At 39.5% G+C, this 18,318-nt stretch overlaps 2 protein-coding genes across 3 annotated transcripts; one reads left to right on the top strand and one right to left on the bottom strand.

Annotated features, from left to right (window-relative positions):
- Positions 1-6,225: 6,225 nt before the first annotated feature.
- Positions 6,226-13,715, bottom strand: Cpsf160 (cleavage and polyadenylation specificity factor subunit 1). Its single transcript, XM_022809213.2, has 9 exons — positions 13,446-13,715; positions 12,579-12,740; positions 12,088-12,372; positions 11,571-11,923; positions 10,164-11,385; positions 9,649-9,926; positions 7,340-9,327; positions 6,751-6,959; positions 6,226-6,531 (listed from the first exon to the last, which is right to left on the bottom strand). The coding sequence occupies exons 2-9, from the start codon at positions 12,738-12,740 to the stop codon at positions 6,424-6,426; spliced, it is 4,605 nt and encodes a 1,534-aa protein (XP_022664948.1). The 5' UTR covers positions 13,446-13,715; the 3' UTR covers positions 6,226-6,423.
- Positions 13,716-13,833: 118 nt separating this feature from the next.
- On the top strand, positions 13,834-18,230 carry Rpn8 (regulatory particle non-ATPase 8). Of its 2 annotated transcripts, XM_022809220.2 has the most exons (6): positions 13,834-14,186; positions 15,903-16,077; positions 16,175-16,246; positions 16,581-16,852; positions 17,134-17,490; positions 17,834-18,230. In XM_022809220.2, the coding sequence occupies exons 1-6, from the start codon at positions 14,139-14,141 to the stop codon at positions 18,050-18,052; spliced, it is 1,143 nt and encodes a 380-aa protein (XP_022664955.1). In that variant the 5' UTR covers positions 13,834-14,138; the 3' UTR covers positions 18,053-18,230. The 2 variants fall into 2 exon arrangements, with proteins under 2 accessions (XP_022664955.1, XP_022664956.1); XM_022809221.2 differs by lacking the exon at positions 16,175-16,246 and having other exon boundaries at positions 13,846-14,186.
- Positions 18,231-18,318: the final 88 nt, after the last annotated feature.

Here is an 18,318-nt window from a genome sequence, read left to right as displayed (position 1 = left end):
AATCTGTTCGGATTTCATTAGTACTCAGATACGGCCCAGTAAATGTTCACACCCTTCTTTTGTTGAAAGTTACTAAGGTTTAGTAATAAAATTAACCATTCGCTACACTTTTAGGAAATAATCAGCTACGAAAAACATCTACGTTCGCTTCATATTTTCATATTACGTTGTCATTTTTACGTCTCTCCAATTCAATGTGTGAAACCGTGCATTTTTATACGTTCGTTAGAAACCAGCGAAACATTTCCAGTTGCGTTCAATGAACTTACGAGAGCGAGACTTCACTTACGAAAGCTTATAAAATAGCGGTTGTGTGTATATATTATACAATGCTCGATTGTATCTTGCGTCACATGAACATTTCGTCTGAGCTGAACCCGATCAGATAAGAGAGCTTATTTATCTAATGCCAAAAAAAAGAACCAATTGTTTCGACTGTTTCCCGAAACATATTACTTATATAACAGCCTTCTGAAAATGTGATGAGTCGTCTTACTACTTTAATGCTAAGTCGCCAACTTGTAATATAGGCAAAATTGAATTAAATAGCAGAATTAACCCAAACGAACCAAATAGAAGGAATAAACTTGGAATTTAGAATATATATACACTAACTGGAGGCAAACAAAATCATTTCTCCTTGGTTTATGTCCTTAAATAATTTAAATGTTCGAAACATAGTTTAGAATTCTAAGCCAGGGCTAAATTATTTTTAAAATTTTAACTACCATTATGTAAGCGGGTTCTATAGCTGCGCAATAATTCCGACTGTGTGAGAATTCTCTCGCTATCTGTAACTGTATTGAGTTAGGCATGGCCTGCTGTGAATAATGTTTCAACACACAGGGGTATGATTTGGATTAAACAACTAAAACTTTATACTAAGTATTAGGGAAACACTCACATGATTATTGATTTGAATTGTTATTGTGCGGTAGGTGATTTGTACGTCGCGTAAGGTTTATCATCGGCTAGGTGCATATAGGCGAAGTCAATTATTGTGTTTTTATATCAGATGTTCATAGAGGAAATCTGGACCAGCCCCTGTATTGAAAGTGTGTTGTGGCTATTCTGGCTGAATCGTTGTCTTTTTCAGCAACAGATTTTATTTGCTGCTTCAAAAAAACTGCAATGCCGTATCGATCTGTGTCTTGCCCAACACTTATAACGTATAGCACAATAAAAATATGAGCTGATGATTAGGTTCTACTATTTGTTTTATACTTTAGATATTATCGATCGTATCGAGAATAATCAAATTTGGTTAGACTTTTTAGAAACCAAGGCTATCTGACACTGATATATATGTTTCTCATTAATTTTAGATTTTGTAGGAGATCTGAGTTTTCAAGCATAGTTTAAATTTGAAATTTGAGATTATTGATAATAATTATATACGGCCACGTTTAAAAGTCTCTATGCTAGCAAAAAGAAGCATATGGGTAGCCATCGATTTATTTTTTTCAAACGCACCTTAATCTTAGATTCATCTAGCACAAAAATTTCTACCAAATTAATCCCACCAATATGGCACAACTATAATTACTAAGCGCTCCGTTCTAACAAAATGCCTGTAGTATTATTTAACTTCTCGCTGGTCATGTAGAATAAACGTGCAGCCTTCTGAAGAGAACAACCAGTTTAGACAATAACCGGAGATTCCTCGAGCAGAGCTGCAATAAGAGCCAGAACACAAAACGTTCGGGACATGATTCTAAAAAGAGCAACCAGGTAATTAAATTTTTATTCTTATTTACTTAGCTGAGCATACTAGTTCTTTTCATTTTAACATGCGTAACATTTGTTGGTTTTTAGAGTCTTTAGTTGTAGTTAGTTGTCTCTTTCATGTTTATCTCACTACGATATCTATATGATAACAGAAGTGTCCCATTGCGCCGATGATGGTGCTGTTCATTGGAAAGGGAGATATATAGAGAACCGATAGTTTTTCCTAAATAAAAACACGAACCATTGAAATTCTATGAAATGTTCGCTTTTGCGAGGTAACAGTATCGACGGAGTAACGATTTTAGATGAAAAACATAAAGCAATTATTATATGAATGTAGGTAAGACTACATGCTACATACACTGCAACAACGTATTTAAGTGTGCTAAACAAACAACGGAATGGAGAACCAGTAATGCGCATCTACTGCTTAAACCGTATCGTAATAGGTAGCTGAATTTAACAATACACGGACAGACGACGGGACTTTTCCCAAGTTGTCTTTTATATCCGGTCTCGAGATCACAACAACATATCACGAATGCTACACGTTTCCAATGCCCTGTCCTGGCAATCAAGCCGTATTCTGCTAGGATTATATTTCGAGATCCTATTTCATACTGCCTGTCTTGCTTGAACACATGAAAGAAGATGAACAGGCGCTGTACAGCTGTGACATAGAGGCGCGATAAAAAATATCAGGGATCAAAAATAACAAGTCTATGATTTAAGTTCCAAGATGGATAGTTCAACAGCTATCCACAACTTGCGTGTTCAGCAGGTTAGCCAATTCGCTCCTGTTTTATTTAGCTGGTTATTAGGCTAGCAACTTACGTACTAGCAACAACTTAAAAAGTACGCTTACTGAGCTAAGCTGGATTCTTTTAGAGTTTGTTGTTTTGAGATAAATGACTAGACTTGCGCGAGATTTATTTTTGTCAATACGCTGGTTTGGCGAACTGGTCCAACCTGTTCCTGAGCACTCCAAATGTTCGAAATAAATAAATTCTTCAGCTGACCCGTGAAAATCTACTCGCTGCGACATTTTGCGAGACAAAACGAGCACTATGGATCTGCTGCAGTGATCAAATCCAGCGAAACTGTGGAGGATTGCTTATATCGTCAAGTACGTCGTCAATAAAGGATTAGTTTTGATAGAGGCGTGTTACCTCTCATATTTTGTACCAAATTACCAACGATACGCTTCGGGACACCACAAATATAATACCATAATTTGCACATTAAATTTGGGTTATGATGTGCACGTCAAATAATATCAACAGGTAAATCGAAAAAATAATGAATAGCGCATAATGGTCATCGTAGGAACCACCCGCAGTTAAACAGTATAAATACTGGTACCGTTATATCTGCAAGATGAGGAAATCTTTAGCGAAGTTGATTGCAATTCAGGATTTGGAAAGAAATATCGATGTCTTCACTCGTTTGTTTTCTCAAGCGGTTATATAATCGGATAGTATTTTGGAAGTTCAGTGAGTTCCTAATATAGCGGAATGACCCCGGGTAGATAACAAATCATCGATAGCATACTGACGGCATAATCGTGAGCATAAGATTATTTTTTTCAAAGGATTGCAATACTTGCTACAGATCACAAGACGACTTTATATTATAATGGCATACACGACTTAACATTATAATGGCATATCTTTGATAAGGCTGCTAATATGCAAACCGGACTTTAGTTGCTATGATATTTGCTTGGCACCAGGGGATCTTACGTACTGAACCCTAAACCTTGTAGGTTTAGGCCTTTATTCGCAATTGATTCCAATATACCCGACCATCCCAAAACCATCACGTCCAATCGTTCTAGATTCTACTAAACCATCAGCATCTCACGTCGTTTTCCCTTTGCTTAGCTGGTCAGTTCTCAGCGAAAACATTTCTGCTTAGTTTTTCCCCTCAATGTCATTGCTCAGCCGCCTCACAGGCGTACCGTGGAAAACCGCGTGGAACGGTAGCTGTTTGATATGCAATATTTGATTAAGGGTAATAGGAAAGTTAAGAACAAACTAAATCGCTAACGCAATCTGACCCAATTATTAAAGCTGGGTAAAAAAAGTCAAAATGACTCCAACAATGCGCCTAAATTAGTGAAAAGGTAGAGTGGAAAAAAAATGCAATAAAAAACTGCAACTGGACAACAAGGTTAACTGCCACGGCGTCAAGACGGAAATAATGCGACAGGGTGATAAAGAAGCTGCAAGCTAAACCGGGCAGCTCTGAACTTTATTTAGGTTATATTTCATAAAATAACATAGTGTAGTATTGATGGAGTAATAGGTTAAATATTATAAATATTTTGGGCAGCACGACTTCCGGTAGCGTTGGGCATGAATATGCATAGCGAGGATCAGGTACGAAAAAGGAATGACTTTCCGCGTGATCCTAAATATTTATGGGTTAGGGTAGGCAAATACTGTTCCTCACCGCACAGCTCGAGCGGTGGTAGCCACTTGGTCTTGATGTCGATTCTAAAATGTTTAAATTATAACTTCCGGTGAAAAGCTCGATATAGAATCTATCAGTAGACAAGAAGCTAGAATTATGTGCCTCAGTAGGGCCACATTATATATGACACGAAGGTTAATGCCATCTGTACTCCATTACTCATAATGTCCGAAACTATTCCCTACACTGAGCTATATGATACCAAAAGTGGTAAAAATATTCGACAAAAATTATTGCAATAATATGATGTTTTGTGACGTAGATAATTCCATTGCCTTTTACGGCCGTTGACTGTTTTTACTTTTGGCAACTGTCTAGAAATCCAACAGGTATCATAGAACTTAGCACTAAATGTGTACGAGCTGCGTTTTCGCTGGCAGGTTTAACATGTCGTTTAGGTAAGCCCTAAGTAGACGCCCATCTATTAGAACTATATTTGCCACCCCATTTGTAGCAATATTGTATGATGAATATACACTTCTTTCAAATTAGATAATATATTTTCTTTCCACATTTCCCATCACCACTAGCAGAGCTAAGCTGACGCTCTGACTGCTTATGATATCGCAAAATTCCAAATTTGCTTGTTAGATAGAAGAAGAAAACAGACAGTTGAAAAAATAGCTAAAGCAAATACAATATATCCAATTCAGTTAATTGATGTTTCCATATATATCATCCTTAATCACTAAAAGTGCGCGTAGTGCAATGCGCAAATCGTCCGATATTTACCAAATATTATCCAAACAATTATTATAGACATAAATGGGCAAAAAGCTACTTTATAGCACTTCCCGGAAAATGAGTTGAGACACCTCGTTAGGAACAGCTGCATTGTAGGATATTATAAGTTTAGCGTATTTTTCCACGCGAAGCAGTGTCTTGCTTAGAACATTTGGGGTCAGTCACCCCGCGAAGGAATTTGAAGGGCGTCAAGGTTTAATCGTTCTGTTGTAGTCTAGCCTCCATCCGCAGCTGTTCTTGGGGACCAATTTGAAAATAATTCTATCAGTAGTGCTCTGTTTCTAGAAAACCTGTATTTTCAGAACTGTGTTGAGAGTCCTGCAGGCCTTTGACAAACCGGTACTATTAAACTTTTCTAAATACAACGCCAGTGATACCGTGAAGTTTGAACACCGCTGTTTTATCCGGTTCTATTCAACTTTTAAGGCTATCAAGCTAAAACGGATTCTCCTGGTGGAAAGGTAATGATACGAAACAGCTTTTTAAGTATAACACCTAACAGCCTAGATTGATTTTTCGACATTCAAACTGGCTAGGTAAACCTACTGCAGAACTAACAATTATTGCTAAAAGCGACCAACGAGTCATATGAGTCAAGAAGCATAAGGTTCTCTTTTTCAATAATTATCTGTTATGGTGCAGAAAAATAAGGTGGATTTCATGTCAAAAATGCTGGCAGCACTTAGCAGCAAGGACAATTTTTTAACGAATAGGAAGTGATAACTTCAATGTGTATATAGCTTAAATGATACTTCAAAACATAGTAAATAAAATCTATTATAGAATAAAAATAAATGGTCAGCTTTGAACGATACTCCGTGTGTTTGATTTATGCAGCAGACGTTATGCTGGTTCTATAAGATGGAACAATCGATATATATTAAACATTAAGCAAGCAAAAATTATACCCGTCATAGAATGCCTGATGAAAAAGACATGTACGTATATAGCAGGTATGAGCTTGCAGAACAGGCAAGCGTTGGCCTTATACGAAGTCATTTTGTGCATTCATGTTTTGATAGCCCAGTCAGTTACATTCTGTTTGATTTACTTGTTTCTGCGATAAGTAAATAGTTCGCTGTCGACCAGCTCAGTGAGTGAAAGACGTCCTCTAGCTGGTTACAAACGAGGTTCAGTAATAGTGCTTAGTGAATAGGTTGTATATTGAGGGACGATTTTTATTCAATGATGACTTTACATTCCATATGAGGCCATCTTGAAATGACCGTACAGTAACTTCGCTATTCTGTAATACTTGATAAGTAAGTACGAATTAAATCAGTAATCAAACATGTATATATATGTATATACACATGCGAAATTTATTTACGAAAATATATACAGATGGGATCTTGGTCATTCCTTCGCCGACCCGACAAAATGACCACTGTACATTAGGAAAATCATACATTGCATTCGACAGACGAAAATTCTCTTCGAATACTGGCTGTTTACGATGGCGATGAATAATGATGCCTAAAAGTGACACGTAAGTCCTTCGATTTCCGCAAGGTCAAGTTGGATTTGGTGAACTGTAGTACCTATTTTCCGTGCGACTTCTGCCTTCTCGTTGAAATTCAAGTCCTGAAGTAGGAAAAATAATGAGACGAATTATTATAATCAAAATACCAGCAACTAGAAACAATGAATATCAAACCAGATCTCTAATACTTTAGTGAACCAAACCGAATGCCGTTTGCCTTCTAAGTGATATATATATGGACCTCTGCTTTCGTTTAGTTTGGGTTCAAGCGCATAATTGGAGCCTATCTGACGTTTACATTATGTAGTATAATTACAAACCATAAAGTCGTTGATTAGATCGCCATCAATCACATTCTTCTGTGGATTCGTTAATTCCTTGAATTCACTTTGCATAAGACGGAAACCTCTTGGATTGAGGCCGGCTACGTGACTTGCATACGAGTTGAGAACATTCTGTAACATTAATAAACGTCTATATGTCTTCTCTGCAATCGGTAACAGGTAGCCAAGGGAACCATCGAGGGATGCTGAAGAAGGAACGAAATTCAAAAGAAACAAAGATTATCAGTCAAATCAGCACTTACTCTATTTAGTATTACCAATGACCGCTTTCATTCAAAGTCCATTACAAAGTAACGTGTTCCTGTTAGATATTTCGATATAGCTATAAGCATCTGGAGCAAAGTTATAAATACTGTGGTTGTTATATAGGCAATATTTAACATAAGCCTCTTGTACAAAGACAAAAGTAGATATTTTCCACTTTCTAACAGATCTACTAGTTGCTCGTAGCATAAACACATTCAGCCGTTTCTGGGCCAATTCCTATCTGAATGCTTCTTGTAATGGCATATGTTTCGCCTGAGCGTACAACGTGCTATTAGGAAAATCTATATAATTTACGAACCATAAACAGTGACATGCCGCGTCTCCACCATGCTCAGCAGTCTTCTTTCGCTTCGAGGAATATCGGCTAACCGACATCGGATCCGAAACATCGAGTTCACCCTAGAGCCAATATTGAAATCTCCTCTACGCACCAATCGCTGCCCACCAAGTGTTTCGCGATTTTCTGGCTGGTACATATACACCATTAAGTTACTCAATGAATCGCTTACCAGGAAAGCCATTTGAGAGCTGTCGATGAGGTACTCGACTGCATATACTTGCAGTGGCTTGGTGTCCTTAGAGACAACGGCAAATGTCTTCGATTCTTCCTGGTAGCGCAACAACGTGATGCTCTTGTACACGTCACCAATGAGAATGAAGCTCTTGAGTGAGATGGCGGTCAGAATGTACACTTGAGTGTCAAGAAAAGCCATTCCGACAAGGTCGTTGTCCTTGAGTTGAAATAGAAATAGCTTCTGACCTACGGCAGCCATAAGGTGACCTTTAACAGAGCACAACGCCGTAACTGGTGCGTTTTGTGATTTCGAGAGTATCGTCTTAACTTTACTACGGGTGAGCGGTTGTCCCGGTTCAGGCACAACCTCAATGATATCAAGGAGTATGATTCGTCCTTTTGCAGTGCAATCCTCACCGTAATTATAGATGGTACCCACGGCAAGAAGACCTTTCTCGCCGCTTGTCGTGCCTTCTGACGCAATCATAACATTTTTCACACACATCACTTTCTCCCATTCATCCATGTCCATTCGTGTTTTTGGAATACTTTCCCACGACACGGGCGACCACAGCTCGAGCGTGAAGCGATCTACTGTCGGGGCTATGAAGCGACCGCCTTCACGTATAATTGGTTCAAATTCTTTATCTTCACCTGCCAATCTGGGAAGCGTCGTAGCCTTCTTTTGAGTACTTGTCACGACACAGTACGTTCTTGAGTCGACGTGATAGTTAATGAAATGCGGTGTACATTTTAATGGAACTTTACGTGTCGGCCAGGGTGCATCGTACGACAGATGTGTAGGTAAAGTACAAATGCGCAGTTCGCCGTACTTGTTAAAGAACAGGAACCCTTTTGAACAGTTTACGTTGTGGAACGTCGCGAACGAATAGATTCGCCCGTCACCTAACATTGGATGAGCTCGCAGCTCCCCCCTAGCTGTCATGAAAACCCAATAGGGCCGTCTTCCACACACAAATACTCCATTATAGCCGCTAACGTCGTGAAAAGGTCTAATCCAGCGGAGCGTCAATGTTGGATCATTCTCTTTTTGTTTGTACACCCGACGAGGTTCCATATTTACAGCATGAGGTAAGCGACGAAATTGGATCTTCAAATGGCCTTCCTTTTGCTTTTCGTAGAACGGATATACTTCATAAATGTGCAGGTCAGAGTCAATGCGAGCAAACAACAACGGCCGCGAACTGTGCATACCTAATGCGCACATGAAAATTTCCATGACTTTCGGAAGCTGAACGTCGGCAACAGTTGAAGTTGCCTGACCTAGCAGCGACGCATTCTGGAGGACTTTGTTCGCTAGCGGGAAGTTTTTGACAAAGTAACAGAGCTTATAATCGGGTAGTGAGTATATTTCTAAGGCCCCATTTTCCCTAGCTAGGAAAACCCAATACGTCGGATCAGCGGGCGCTATCGTTCGGATGTTCTCTTCAGCTTCGTCATCCCCTAGCTCGTCTTTCCCTTGAGCAGATGGAACGATATGTGCCCCACTTAAGCCTCCAGCTACAAGGTCTTTGATGTCAACAGAGCTTCCATAAAGAAGTTCATCCTCGTCGCCGAAGTCGGCACTTGTTTCGACCTTTTTCTCCTCCGCAACCTTCACCTTGTTCCGTGAATTTTTCTTTGGCTTGTGCATGTCTTCCAATTTCAGATTTTTTGTGACGAATAACCCAGAAATGTCCTTGTAAATACAGTGAGCCGTAATCTTTGATTTGGCACCAGGAAACTGAGGTTTCAACACAGATAGCTTGTACCTAGAACAATAATTTAAAGAGGATACAAATACCGAAAAACGATGATCATTCAACTGGAAAGAAACACAACTGCGTTTATGTGAAAGTTGGAACCAATAAAAAGGATACTAAGCCATAAATACATCAATCTTGAAGCCAAATTTACGGCAACAGAACAGTTAAAAAAATACACAGGTAGTTGTAGGAATGCAGCTTGTTTAAAGAACGCATAATTTAGATAAAGCTCCTGACTGACCTTTGAAATTTTCGCTGAATTTCGACTGAAAAATTTTCGCCAAATATAACTAAATACAATATTATTAAGGAAATTGTTATTTTTACCCCCGAGAATCATCTCCTCGTAGAGTCAAGTGGATGACAAGTCCATCTGCGGACATAACAAGTATATGAGGGTCCGCGAGTGAAGCGGCTACCAGGGGACTTCCAACATCAATGGGGACCTGCTGTAATTGACGTGTCCCTTCGAGGAGCCGCACACTTCCAGGGCACACCTGTATCACATATCGGCCATCCGCTAGATTGCCAGCGAATATTGTCGGAGACTGTGTGCAGAATCCGCTATGATCAAGTTCGTTGATTTCTTGGCCTGTTTGGAGAATCTATTCAAAGGATGACATGGCAATGTTATTTCATGCCGATATAAGGATTTACCATTTTTATTTTCACAACTTACATTTGATTCACTAAAAATACAACCAAAAACTAGCTGATCATGCATAGATGAAATCAAATATAACCTCTGTCATTTTCTTAACTCATTATTAACAGAGCAAATTAAGTAATAATAATATCGAGGATAATAATAATGAGGAGCACTTTGGATGGCGTTAGCTTACCATTGTAGAATCGCTTCTTGACAAGATGAGAAATTGATGTGCACCCTCATCTGAGTCCGCTGACCGTGTGGTTGAACTACAAACTGTCCAAAGATCGGCGCAGCCAGGCAACTCGAAGGTCGTAATTACCTGCGGCTTTATTGTCCTTTGGAGGACGCAGAGAGCACCATTTCGGCCATGACCTGAGACGGTAGCAATCTCCACATCGGTATCTGTTTTATTCGAGAGCCCACTCTGGAAGGCAGGCTCACCCATTGCCATACGGATGATCGGTCCAATATTCTGAAGGGCATCCGCCATTTCGAATTTGTAAAGCTTCGTGTTTTGAGGCTCATCACTGCTCTGGCCATACACTTTGAGTTCAAATGCGTCTTCAATAAAGTCGACGTTCGATGCAGCCCATTCGTCAATATTGTCTGAACCAATTTTTTGCTTCTTTGCAGCCGGTTCGTCATCATAGTCTTCGTTATTACGTGCGTTCTCATTAGCTTTATCATTATTACTGTTCTCAATGACTGGCGCCGTACGATCTCTGTGCTCATCTTCTGTAGGATTCATCCGGCCTCTGCTTTCTTCAGCGACGCCATCGTCAGTCATTCCGTCAGAAGCGGGAGCATTGCCCTGTTCTCCGTCACCGTTACTACTCTCACTAATCTCTACCTTCGAGGTCTCAGGTTCATCTCTTTCGGGCTCCTCTCCCTCGACTTTATCGGTTTCAGTGTACCTGAGAAGCAACGAATTGCCTAACCTCGAACCAAGAAACAAGTAACCCGGTTCACACAATGTGAGGCACGTGGTGAGCACGGAAGAAGCTGCCTGATTGAAGATGAATTTACAAATCGACCTCATGCCATCGGTAAATAAGGTAAGCACAAATATGTCACCGTTCTTGAGACTAAAAACAATGCGGTCATCGGCGAGAAACTCACAGCGGCAGGCATCTAATACGATACGAATTCCAGGTTGTTGTTTTAGCGGAAACGCTGTGCTAACTTCCGTAAACGAATTCAACGACACGCCGTATGGCGGCACAGACTGGTTGAGATAGAGAAGGGCGTTCACTGATACGATTAGGACGCCCCCAATTGGTTTGGGAACAGGGAGTACCTTGAACGAGTTGTAAGGTAAATTGCAGTAGGACCATACCGGCGGATGGACGCGCTGGTAAACGTTGAGAGATAGCGCCATAATTGCGCAAGTGTCCTGTCGAATAGCAACGCGCCTGTGACACAAGATAGACCATAAAGAAATAGCATGAACGACAGATCTTTTTGCTGAAAGATCTGTAGCATAACTATGACGCGTTTAAGAAACGAAACATCTACTCTGCTTAGAATGTTACTGATGATAAGTGTTGGGCATTCTGCTTCAAGAACATGATTAGGTAGCATAGCTCCGATTACTTACCCTGCCCAGGTGGCAACGGGCTCGTAGAGCAGCAACAGTGTGGGCTCATAATATCCATCAAGAAAAGCCATATCGTGCACATTGTTTACACCTTTTTCTTCATCTAGTTCACGAAGTCGAATGGTGTAAAAATCAAGCTGACCACTGATGTTGGTGTTAGACTGGCCGCCGTGTCCCAACTGGGACCCTTGCCTGCCTAAGGACGGAGGGACATCGGCAAGATCAGCTAACCCTGAGTCTCGTTTGACAAAGGGTATAATCGCGAGCTGTTTACCATATACGAGCACCGCAGCGCACCGATTTAACGGATCCACTTTGATGAGAGGAACACTCACCATCTGCTCAAAGCCATCCTAAAAAGAAAGGAAAAGAACCATAGATTCTATAAAATCAACGAGATGAACATCTACTGACTTGTAACCATATATAAGCATCCTGCTTGCTAAAAAGTTCAAAACATGTCTGACGGTAGAAGCTATATATATGGTGAATATTTTCACTTGTTAAAGTTACGCACTTTGTACTCGTCCTTTTCAAGGCTACGCAACGCTAGCGTTTTCAGTTCGTGATTGAAGGGGTCGTATTCAACGAGACTGACTTTTGATTCACGAAATACCAGCAGAAGCGAATCCCTGTTCTGTGACAACTTAATACGCTCCATGCCTGCGACGACTCCAAAGCAGTTAAACGTTTGTAGATGTTCCAATTTAGCCAGAGATTCCGTAAAGCTTTTATCGACGGCCTTTTTCTTGCAGGAGCTTGCATTGCCCGACGTTACGCCGTCATACACCAAGCGATATACCTAAATAGGAAAAATACAGAAGCATACTTTTTTCAAAGCCGTACGCTGATACCAGCTTTTTGTTTCTTGCACCTCACGTCTCTTCGTATATAACTACTGAAAAGCTAATTTTTTTTATTAATAAGATTATTACGAAACACTCGATTGACAACTATGATGCGGATGACGGCAGCGAGCACCCGCAGCAATAATGAAGATAAATGTACCTTGAGGACGGACCCACCAGCAATGACCAGATTCTTCTCGTGGGGCCCGTAGAACTGACAGTATACGGAGTACTCCACCCCGGTCGGAGGATGCGTTTGGCGATGGAAGGCAAACAGGGAACTGGACAATTTGACGTCGTACTGACCCGCGGCAGTGGTCATCTGAATTCCGCAAGAAATAACAGACATCGAACCAAGCGCACATTAGACAAATGCAATTAAGTGAATTCCCGCCACCGAGGGTTTCGAAGAGCTTACACTGTTCCTCAACAGCAGTCTTAAGCTACGACCAGAAAACAGCAGCTCATTGCAAAAAAAAGGGCCAGCAAATTAATTACTTGTAGGTCATATAATTGGCCGCTATATTAAGCGGTTAAGATAAAGAAGCTCTGTTCCATGTCAAGTGTAGAAAATATATAAAACGGTACTTTCAACTTCAGTTACCCATTGACCCAATGCTGCGACAGTACTGGCGACTGTATTGATCGAAGTCGGTGTTTGAAACTTATCTTCAACCGCAGAAAGTATAGCATTTCATGTTTACAGTCAAGTAGTTTTCAATATTATAAATAATGTACTTAGGCTCGCTTCTATATAAAGGCGTTCTTTCCATCATTTGAAAAACGCTCCACTCGAATCTTCTATAGGATGCTTTTCTAACAACAGATAGGCAGTTTTCCCTACATGTATATTGTCACGTGCAAGTGCAAAAATTCAAATAAACTTTTCTATTTATTTGTATCCAGTAACGGCGACCTTAAACATCCCACTGGTTTCTTTCAGTCATGGAAAAACATTAAATATCAATAATTACGCACATTTCGTCACAAACACTTTATAGGTGCATCGATAGGCATGTTTTTATACCTTGGCGTTCTATAGTTGTCCCGCCGCGTATTCGCTATAGACAAATCGTTGCAGAAGAATGGCCGTCGGTAATTTGACAGCCAGTGAAAGGGCCAAGAAAAAGTGGGATTGCATCAATTCACTGTCATGAAATAGCGGGCAGAAAGAATGTTATTGGAGCGAAGGAGTTCATCAATCACGATTTCCGAATGTTTCGGAGAGAGCCGGCAAAATTTAGCAGCGGTGGACATGAAGCAGGCGATCAGCGCTCCACCGAGTAAATAAACACTGGAGGTGACCAGCGGCAGACAGATTTAGATGACGGCTCCTCCCTAAGTATCTGACATATATTATATGCATTATCATGACATGACTGCTAGGAAGAATTTATTGGGTTAAAGTTATGTAACCTAGTAAACGCATGTGTATACTCTTTCAGGAGTACGCATATAGGAAAAATACCGTTCCCGAAACGCTGACGTTGTGTTTAGTTGTCCGAATGTTTGCATCTTCTACCAGACTCGCACCTAAGACGCGGACCAAGATTGGACCCGCTCCGAATATTTGTTGCCATTTGATGAGATCCCAAGTCTTTTTCTGTAATTAACCGTGCACAGGGAGTGACTGGCAGCTTTGGTTTTTTGTGTGCGACGGCTGAAAACGAGAGTTGTGTGTGTGTGTATATTTTTGACAGTTTTGTAAACCTTTGGAAATATGGCAGCGGTCGCAACCTCTACGAGCGCTCAGGAAAATCTTCCGAAGGTGAGGAAACGTAACTAGGACTGAAACTTTAGGTCCTACAATGCTATTGCTTAAGTTCATTTCAATCACACACGTTCAGTGTGTTGGTGGCTGTCTGATGTTCTCATTCCGGAAGAGTCGTTTATCCTATTAAAACCTACTAAGGTTCAATAAACATGTTTGCGAACACCAACCGTGGTCGGAATGTATACTTTAAACTGTTTTTGACATCAATGATTTTTCTGAGTTTTTTTTTGCATAAATTAGATAACTTTTTCTCATTTTTAAAACATGTGCGTTGGGATCGTGTAGTATAATGCAACATACGCATTGAGCTACAGTTAAATTTAAACACTGATCGAGTGAAAAATTTAGTCTTTAACAGTAACAAGGATTTTGTTCGGACCGGCAGAATCGCAGTATAGTTACTCATGGGTTGCTAAATAGATAGCTGAAACGGATTTTCTATTCGTTCGAAACTTACAGCCCTGATTGTTTTAAACTTGTGTTAGCCATCTGGTCTTATGTGGAACAAAAGCTATCTTATTCGTATTTTGCTAACGATGTGTTGTGCATTTGATGAGCTATGACAGTTTTACCTTTCCTCTGCTTAAACCACAATTTGCAGTAAGATCTATATAGATTGTTGTCAGACAAAATGTATTAAGTAAAATATAAATATAAAATTAGTCACATTGTTTCATTGATGTTTAGATTCTAGTGAAAAGCCGTGTTAGTAGTGCTACGTTGTAATTAAATAGTCACACATTTATTAACGTCTAGATTTCCGCCAGTAAATTGTTTATTTTTACCTATGTACTGTTTTATCAAGGCTCAATTACAAATGATGTAATATTTAATGCCAAAACGCTTCAATATTTTTATTAATTAATTTAATGATTAATTATTATTTTACTAATTCATTTAGTTTTTACCAAATAGCGGATGCTGTTGGTCTTACCGGCAAAGGCGTCATCTCACTGTGTATATGTATAATAAAAAAGATAATTTATTTGTCCAAAAAAGCATCACTCTCCTTTAACTAATCAAATCCGCTAGTCGACGAATGATTTGTATTGAACTAAGCAGCCATGGCAATATCTACATGAACGCCTTCGATACATTACATACTTATATAATCGAGTCATTGAATTTGATTATTGTCGAACTTGATTCTTATAGTACATGTGCTTCAAACATGAATTCGTTAATTGCTCAAATTTTACCGATGTTAAAAATTCATTTTATCTATAGATCAAGAAAGGAAACATTAACGACGGCTTATAACTATATGTGGCTTATTTGTTTAATGAATATGTTTAAGAGGCAACAAATATTATAAAACTATAAATAAATAAATTGGTAAAAACAAAATAATGCAAATATGCAATTATAACAAATGTAATTTTTAATGTTACCTTTTGTAATGTTAATTCGTGTAATTTAATGTTGCCTCAATTTAATGCTAAACCATTAAGGATAATGCTTCGGAGAACGATTGTTATGTGGCGCAGAATAACAACGGTTCAGAATATACTGCAGATCCTCTAAAGACTGTTTGTCTTTATAAGATCGGGCATTATTGACTAGGTTATGTGCGTATGATGAAAAGAATATAACCTTAATGAATGTATAATGAAATATTGAGGCTAATGCGCCTAAAAGACGCTTAGCCGCGATACTCAACCTGACTAACTGAGTCTTTTTGTCATTTATATTGTTGCCTGTGTTTGTCAGCCGGCTACTCATGAGCTGCTAGTATCAAAAGTAATCGTCCACCCATTGGTTCTTTTGTCGGTCGTAGATCACTTTAATCGCATGGGCAAGATTGGAAATCAGAAGAGAGTGGTCGGAGTTCTCCTTGGCTCGCTGAAAGAAAAGGGAATCCTCGATATTTCAAACAGCTTTGCCGGTATAAATGAATTCAGATCTATATAAGATGTTTATATAAGATATATATAATCTCTATTATTATCAATACCAAACGTTCTTACTTTTTGTGCTTGCAGTTAATTTCAAATTGCCGGAGACTGTCTATTCACGTTTTCTACTATTTTCTACGCTGCCAATGCTAACTTGCTGTAAAATGATCGCATTATAATATTTTAACACATCCGCTGAGTGGTTAAGACGCGTATTCTTGAGTACCTCACCATGATAAAAATGAACATGCGGCCATCGTTAGCTCAAAATGATTACCGTGGCATATTGTTACCATGCCGTTTCATTGGTCTGGCAAAGGAAACTTCACATAAGTTTCTTGATAAAAATATTGAAAAACTTGTGGACTAGTGTTATTACATTTTGCAATCAATAAAAATAATTTGGATTGGATAGACATGTTAACCCATTTGAACTAATCTGTTATGCTAAAGTCATTATATACTGTCTTCATTTTTCTATAATTTAACTCAGTTCCCTTTGATGAGGATGAACGCGACAAATCAGTATGGTTCCTCGATCACGACTACCTCGAAAACATGTTCGCCATGTTTAAAAAGGTGAACGCTCGCGAACGTATTGTTGGGTGGTATCACACGGGACCAAAACTGCATCAGAATGATGTGGCGATCAACGAACTGGTACGCCGCTACTGCCCATTATCAGTGTTAGTTATCATTGGAGCGAAACCAAAAGATCTCGGATTGCCGACCGAGGCGTACATCTCCGTCGAAGAAGTCCATGATGTGAGTTAGCCCAGTTTAAAACCTACTCAATTCGCCACTGAACTTCCAGTGACTGTGTTTCCTGACAATGTCACAAATTGTCATCGTCTATTTATGCTTTTTTTTTTCGTCTCTTTGCGTCTTATATGCGTCATTTGTTATTATGAATTAAATGCTACATAGATTCGTTCACGAACGATGGTCTTCAAATGCTTATTACTGAACCTTAGTGTGTGTTTCTACAAATATATGTGTCCCCTTATGTATCTACCCTAAGAAACATTCTGCGCTTCTCGTTTCAGGATGGAACGCCGACCTCGAAGACGTTTGAGCATGTGCCGAGCGAGATCGGTGCCGAAGAGGCCGAAGAAGTTGGGGTAGAACATCTTCTCAGAGATATCAAGGACACAACAGTTGGTACCCTCAGTCAACGCATTACTAGCCAATTGATGGGTTTGAAAGGTTTACATCAACAGATTGACGACATTCGTTCGTATCTCGACCATGTAGTATCCGGTCAGTTGCCCGTAAACCACACGATTATTTACCAGCTTCAGGACATTTTTAACCTACTGCCTGACGTGTCGACAAATGAGTTCGTTAAAAGCCTGTATGTCAAAACTAACGACCAGATGCTCGTCGTCTACCTCGCCTCTATGGTATGTATCAAGTTCGCGCAAGACGCGTGAACAGCCATGCTGCAAAAGTTTACTTTCCCACCCAGATATCATAGGTGCATATTCTATCAATAGTAAATTATTCAAGTATATTTATTATAGGTTAGGATTTAGCTGCTAGCGATATTTAAGTGAAATAAATTCGCATTATTGTTAAACCCATACAATAAATAAGTTTTATGCCTTTTTACGAATTTATGCTTAATTAAATAGGTGTATAGGTGCAACTCTCTTAGAAGTAACCACAAGGCCCTCCAGCGTTTGTGAGAATAATATTCTTATGACTGTAAATTTAATTTAATCTTGTTTGCTCTTGTTTTCTTAGGTTCGATCCGTCATCGCACTACACAATCTTATTAACAACAAGATTACAAACCGGGACGCTGAGAAAGAGGGTGAAAAGGTTACATCGCCAAAACGGGATGAGTCGAAAGATGGAAAGGACGCTAAGGGGGACGGTATCGGAAAAGACTCGAAGGACATGAAGAAAGATGAGGCTACTGGCAGGGGCAAAGAGGAGGCGACAAAGAAGAAATTACAATAGCTATTATCATTTAATTTTGGAGGCCAAAAAGTGGGTAAACGACTGAGTGACTGCTTCGTTACTAAACACTGGTAACACAAGCAAACACCGTAATGGTTGTCTGTGTGGGCGGGGAAGAATCATGCGTTCGCTGTACGCAGATATTTATGAATATAAAGAGACCCTGTATATAACGAAAGTGAGTTGTCTTTCTTCGTCTGATTTATTCTCTGTCTCAAGATTTTTGGCTACTTTTACACAAAAGTGTTAATATGACAATCGATACC

This window comes from Varroa destructor, unplaced genomic scaffold, assembly GCF_002443255.2.
Source record: "Varroa destructor unplaced genomic scaffold, Vdes_3.0 BEIS01000005.1, whole genome shotgun sequence".
Taxonomy (NCBI): Eukaryota; Metazoa; Arthropoda; class Arachnida; order Mesostigmata; family Varroidae; genus Varroa; species Varroa destructor.
The sequence above is the reverse complement of the archived record's forward strand: the minus strand, read 5'-3'. Positions and strand labels throughout refer to the sequence as shown.